The sequence below is a fragment of the Protopterus annectens genome, chromosome 8.part0 (assembly GCF_019279795.1).
Source record: "Protopterus annectens isolate FY-2018-M chromosome 8.part0, PAN1.0, whole genome shotgun sequence".
Taxonomy (NCBI): Eukaryota; Metazoa; Chordata; order Ceratodontiformes; family Protopteridae; genus Protopterus; species Protopterus annectens.
The window spans coordinates 947,934,969-947,941,812 of record NC_056741.1 but is presented as its reverse complement, the minus strand read 5'-3'; the positions used below and the strand labels follow the sequence as shown (position 1 = coordinate 947,941,812).

The following is a 6,844-nucleotide window of genomic DNA, read 5'->3' as shown; positions in this document are numbered from 1 at the left end:
CCACATGCCATTAACAGTATTCTCCCACATACCAGTAACAGTATTTTCCCACATGCTATTAACAGTATTCTCACACATACCAGTAACTGTATTCTCCCATATACTGTTAACAGTGTTATCTAACGTATAAGAAATGGTATTCTCCCATTTTCCGGTAACAGTGTTCTTCAACATACCAAAAACAATATTATCCCGCATACCAGTAAAAGTATTCTCACAAATACCCGTAACAGTATTTTCCCATATAACAGTAACATTATTCTCCCACATACCAATAAATGTATGCAAATGTACCACTAACAATGTACCCCACTCTCATATACTGGTAACAGTATTCTCCCATATACAACTGACAGTATTCTCCCACATACGAGTTATAGTATTATCCTACATACCAGTAATAGTTTCTCATACATACCACTAACAATATTCTCCCACATGCCAGTAACAGTATTCTCGTCTATACCAGTAATAGTATTTACCTATATGCTGGTAACAGTATTCTCCCACATAACAATAACAGTTTTTCCCACCTACTAGTAACAGTACTCTCTTACATACCAATAGTCTCCCATATACTGGTAACAGTATTCTCCCACACACCAGTAAGTGTTTTTTTTCCCACATACTAGTAACAGTATTTCCCACATGCCAGTAACAGTATTCTTTTCTCTCATTCCAGCAACAGTATTCTCTGTCATGCCAGTAGCAGTATCCCCCACATTCTCTCCAATACTAGTATTTTTCAGTATGGTGGTAACACTATTCTCCCGCGTAGCATTAACAGTATTCTCTCACATGCCAGTAACAGTATTCTCATCTATACCAGTAATAGTATTTACCTATATACTGATAACAGTATTCTCCCACATAACAATAACAGTTTTCCCACATACCTGTAACAGTACTCTCTTACCTACCAATATTCTCCCATATACTGGTAACAGTATTCTTCCACATACCAGCAAGTGTTTTGTTCCCACATACTAGTAACAGTATTTCCCACATGCCAGTAACAGGATTCTTCTCTCTCATCCCAGCAACAGTATTCTCTGTCATGCCAGTAGCAGCATTCCCCACATTCTCTCTAATACTAGTATTTTTCAGTTTAATGGTAACACTATTCTCCTGCATAGCATTAACAGTATTCTCTTACATGCCAGTAACAGTATTCTCCAACATACCAGTGACAGTATTCTCTCCTACACAAGTATTTTCACATATATTGGTAACAGTATTTGCCCACATACCAGTAACAGTATTCTCACACCTGCCAATAAATGTATTTTCCCACATACCAGAAACACTATTCTCCCACATTCCAGTAACAGAATTCTTGCACATGTCGGACTAATAACATTATTGTCCCACAAAGCAGTAACAGTATTCTCATACAGACTAGTAATGGTATTCTCCCTCATTCCATTAACAGTATTCTTACACATGCCAGTAACTGTACTTTCCCATACACAAGTAACTCTATTCTCCCACATACCAGTGTTCTCCCATAAAATGGTAGCAATATTCGCTCACATGCTGGAAACAGCGTTCTCACACATATTAGACTGGTAACAGTGTTGTCCCAAATACCAGTAACAGTATTCTTCCTCATACCAGTAACAGTATTCTCCCACATACAAGTAATAATATTCTGCCATTTACTGGTAACAGTATTCTGTCACATACCAGTAACAGTACAGTTTTCTCCCACATACCAGATACAGTATTCTCCCACTTACTTGTAACAGTTTCTTCCCACATAGCAGTAACAGCATTATCCTACATACCAGGAACAGTATATGGTTCTCCTTAGCTACTGACTAACTTTGTTTCTTAGGTTATGGTGCACTGCTGTGAAAAATTGGGTTCACTCTCTGCAGACCTTGTGTATTTTTGACAAGTTTCCATGGTCTCAGTTATTTATAGAGCTTTCTTAAAACTCAGCTGAGTCTTACTCAGTGAACAATGCCATAGATTATGGCAATTCTTTTTTAATCATCATTAATTTCCACTAGTATATCATCTGGCACATTTCCAAATTCATAATACCAGAAAGCTTACATAATACGGTGACAACTAAATACAAATTCCCCTAGTTACCAAAGCTGACACTGAAATTTGAATCACTGCACGATTACTCTGCATTAAAGAGGGTAGTTGTTTCTTGTAATTCATGCAGCAAGTTTAATTCTCTTGGTCTTAGATGCAGCAACATTTTGTACATTTTTGTATCTTAGCACCATACACACTGAATGGGACAGCTTACACTTTAATCTCTTAATTTCCATAATTAGCAGTAAAACAATGTTCCATCTTTGAGTGTTCTTGGGGAATGTATTCAGTTGTGCACATTACCTTTAATTTTCCTCACCAAAATATATAGTAAACTCCAAGGAAATATGAGGTTTTGAAACTTTAACTGACTTTAGCAATGAATAGTTCTGCATCCAGTTATTATAATGCCACTATTCATTTTACACCAAGCGTGCATAAATAATGCTTTTTGGTTTAAAGGATGATGAATATGTCAAAAGCTATGGTGCTAGTGAATGAAAAAAATAAACATTATAAGGGCTGCACATTATGAAGACATGCATCTCAAAGGTAATTGTTACAGTGACTTTAGCATCATAAATGCAAAGTGACATAAGCATAGTTCATGAGACTTGAACCTCTTAGATTCTGTCTTGAAGGTTTTCCATTAAATATTTATACCTGAGCACCTGGCAATATACTCTATGCTAACACTGGAGTGAATGAGAACCAGGGATATTACTCATGCACAGAATAGTACATTTGTACAATAGTAGTAAAGTCTAATTCATGGATGGCAGATGGTGCCAACATTCTAAAAGAAGCACTTAATTAAGCTGTGATTCCTAATTTTTGCAGCTTGATGCTCTTATGCTCATAAAGTATTCCACCTAGAAATAAAGGCACTGGTCATAGCTATAAATGACAGTAGAGCTGCAAATCCTGAGTCTGAAAGCATTATTGCCCCAGTAGGTGTAAATAACAAAGCAGAACTACAGATCCTTGATGTTTGTTTTTACTTAACAAAAAACTTTGAGATGTAATAGGCAAATTGATGTAAGAGCAAGGGCAACTAGTTCCTGAAGAAAATATCATGACATCTCATTTTGCCCCAACATGTTGTGCATTGATTCATGCTTTTCTAATATTTGGAAGTATGGGAATCATCCTACAGGAAGGAATAAACATTCTGGGGAAAAGAATCTGCTTAGGGCATAGCAGTCCTTTAAAGATAACAAAAACAGTATTGGAGATATTCAGAAAGGTAGCTCAGTAGAACTAATAGTGCTGTGATGTGTTTCCAGTGGTACTGCAGAGCTAACTAACAATTCAGAAACGTGAGAACCACAATGAACTCATGGCATGTCTATGAATCAGTCACCTAATGCAGATGGAACAGAGATGCTAGTGTTCCTCCTACAGACCCACACAATGCTGTTGCACAAACACCTACACACACAGACACACACACACACACACACACACACACACACACACACACACACACACACACACACACACACACACACACATTCCAACATAGACAGGCATATAGACAGATAGGCAGACAGTCAGAGACACACACACACATCTTATCACAGTAAGAAGTACACACGTGCACACACACACACACACACACACACACACACACACACACACACACATTCCAACATTGACAGGCATATAGACAGATAGGCAGACAGTCAGAGACACACACACACACATCTTATCACAGAAAGAAGTACACACGTGCACACACACACACACACACACACACACACACACACACACACACACACACACACACCCGTGCACTCATGAAGACAGTTTCACATGCCTTACTTGCTGGTCAGCAGACCTTTTCTTTGAACTCTTCTACCATGTACTTTTTTGATCCTAGTGCAAGGCTCTGAGAGCAGAACACAAGACTAGTTTGCATTATGTCCTGAGATTACCAGATCTGAATACTAAGCTATCCAGTAAACTACTGTAGCACTACTAGTCTTAGCACTATAAAGCTACAATGGCCTTTGAATTGGACCACTAACAACAGGATTTCTCCGTGTACTAGGTATTCTGTCTGAAACACTGATAGAACATTTTGTAAGCATTGTGAGTGTAACAGAATCAACTGACTACACTGTGCACTGTGTGATTATTAGATATTTGATGTACAGTACATAGACAAAAACATGCTTTTCTGAATGGGCTTTAGGTAGTTGGGTAAGAAAGTAAGTATAACACTATAAAAGTACTTTATACTAAATGTAAGTATGCAAGTGTAATACAAGGTAGACCTCTTCAAATAGGAATTCTGAAACAATTTATTTGAGGCATATTGAAAGTTACATTGCCTGGCTGATGACACGGGTACATTTGGTGGAAGATTGCAGAACTTGCCTGTTGCATATTGTTACTTTTTAGTTCTAGACCTCAGCTTTTGTCTGTTCTTTGTAAACTGTAGTTGCTATTTTCAAACTGTAAAGACATACTGATGAATAAGAACTACATATGAATACTACTCATCTATGATTTCTTTTGCAGATCTAACCAAGCCAGGAAAAGAGCCTGTTCTTCTGTATACATTGTTTATACTGAATGGAGTGGTTATACTTATAATTATTGTTTGCTATCTGCTCTATAGCACTGTCTACTCACAGCACAGATCTCAGTATAGGAGGTAATGTATATTCTGCTATGTTTGAGTACAAAGGAAGAAAAGTTTTATTTTATTTTGCTTTGTTCCTCTCTAGGCATAATTTAGACTTCCCAGCTCCTTTTAACCCTTTGAATCCCCTACAGTTGTTTTGTTGTGGTAGCCCAGATAGAAAGAAAAGAGTGCTGGATTGCTAATCTGTTTCAAAACCCATTGCTTTTGTATGTATACATTGAACAAAGAGTAGCTCCTTATACCACTTGGCTGTAAGGTCTACACCTTTTGGTTAACAATAATATTTTGTTGCCATGACAACTTTTGCAGCAGGCTTTTATACTATTTCCATTTTAGGCATTTCTCCTCAGTTTCTCATGAAGAAAAATGTCAATTTTCCAAAGTGATATAAAAACTGTTTAAGGAGAGATAAGATGCCATTTTGTCTAATGAAAACACACTGTTTTAGGTGTAAAACTAAATTGCACTGAGCTTTAACAGTCAATAATTTCTGTGTTACATTTAGGAGAATGCAGAACCCTCAGACCCACACCACCCATGCATGGTTATATATTATTATGTGACACACACACATGCACACACACACACACACACACACACACACACACACATATATATATATATATATATATATACATACAGATAATTTGCTATTAAATATAAGCAACTATGACATTGAGGGTCATAAGCTAATTCCATCTTTTCCTTGCTCTAGTAATTCAGATAAGGCAGCATCCAAATATTAATGCAAATGACATGTACCCTTAACTGCCCCCCCAAAATATGTATAATAAGCAATTGACATGTGGGAAGAAGGTGTGACATTATGAAACAGTGAAGAATGTGGTACCTGCCTGGGCTGCTAAAAGTGTTGCACTTTCATGGTTATAAAATATCTATATGCATTGCATTTGTTATATAGTACTGTCAGAACATTTGTAAGCATACCATATTTTTCTACTCTGGTGATTAATACTGTGTTACTTTCAAGTACCATATCTTTACAAAGTTTGCTGAATAATAAAACTGCCTGATACTCTTGTCCTTACATACTGCATGAAGAAAAGAAAACATCAGCAAATCATTAAAAAAGTGATAGGAGCAATTATATAACTGTGTCGATTACTGTATTCTAAGAGAGCAGCCTACTCATGCCGGGACAGATTGTCTTACCTGTAATATCAGTAACCTGAGTTTGACTAGGAGCAAAGGTTGGTCATCCCTGAACAGGAGAATCAAGGAAGTTCTCCATTCTTCATTGTAAGAGGGGTTGGGTTGAATTTTATATTTATGTATATTTTATATGTTGTTGACCAGGTTCTCCCACTGGGTGTTTTATTTTCAGTGGAGGCCTAAGAAAATAATAACTCTAGTTACATATAAAATGTGGCAAACACAAAAGAGCATACAAAAATGTGCTAAATGTAAAAGGACAATGCATATGTTTTGTTTTCTTTGTTCTCTTCACCTCCACTGTCTGTCAACCATCAGCCCTCTCCCAGCAAAGAAGCTATTCTTTCCCAAGCACTAGATCACTGGGGCAAGGACTGACCAGGAAGTGGGCCATCATTCAGATAGGCATCAGAGGCAGCTCAATGTTTTTCTGTTTTTATGCCCTAATTCCCACAAATACTTGGCGAAGCACCAGGAAAAGGCATGAATGAGCTACAGGCACTCCCTCCAAGCCCTAGTCCTCCTCCCAAAGCATGAGTGGTGGGCTGTTTAGTCTCCACAAAGCATATCGCCCTGCCTTGAGTTTGCACAACCCTCCCCACCCCCAGAGAGAGGTGATGGACCAGGCCCCTTCACTCTGCACCATTCCTTGTCTGACTTCTCTAATGCTGGGACTAATCAAACCCCAATCAACTGAGTCACTATCATGAATCCATCCCCTTATACCAAAGAGCCAGACTAAGGTAAGGTAAGACATAAGTACAACAATAAATAATAATGTTTAAGCAATATATACAGAAACCATACATAGTGAAAAATGTGATGGTTATCACGTATAAATACAGTTAAGAAGACTAGACTGCAGATTCAATATGTAGCAAAACAAAGGCAATTCTTGGATATCTAAACTGGAAAAAATCATTGTCCATGTACTGAAGTATGTAGGCCTGACCCTAAATGCCATTG

General features: G+C 37.6%; 1 protein-coding gene across 2 annotated transcripts in view; it reads left to right on the top strand.

The window, feature by feature from the left end:
• LOC122809177 overlaps positions 1 to 6,844 on the top strand; it is a 519,088-nt gene that overhangs the window by 473,495 nt on the left and 38,749 nt on the right. For both annotated transcript variants that reach the window (XM_044080476.1, XM_044080477.1), the window contains one exon: positions 4,579 to 4,714. In XM_044080476.1, coding sequence (XP_043936411.1) covers positions 4,579 to 4,714 — 136 coding nt within the window. The remainder of the gene's footprint in view (positions 1 to 4,578; positions 4,715 to 6,844) is intronic.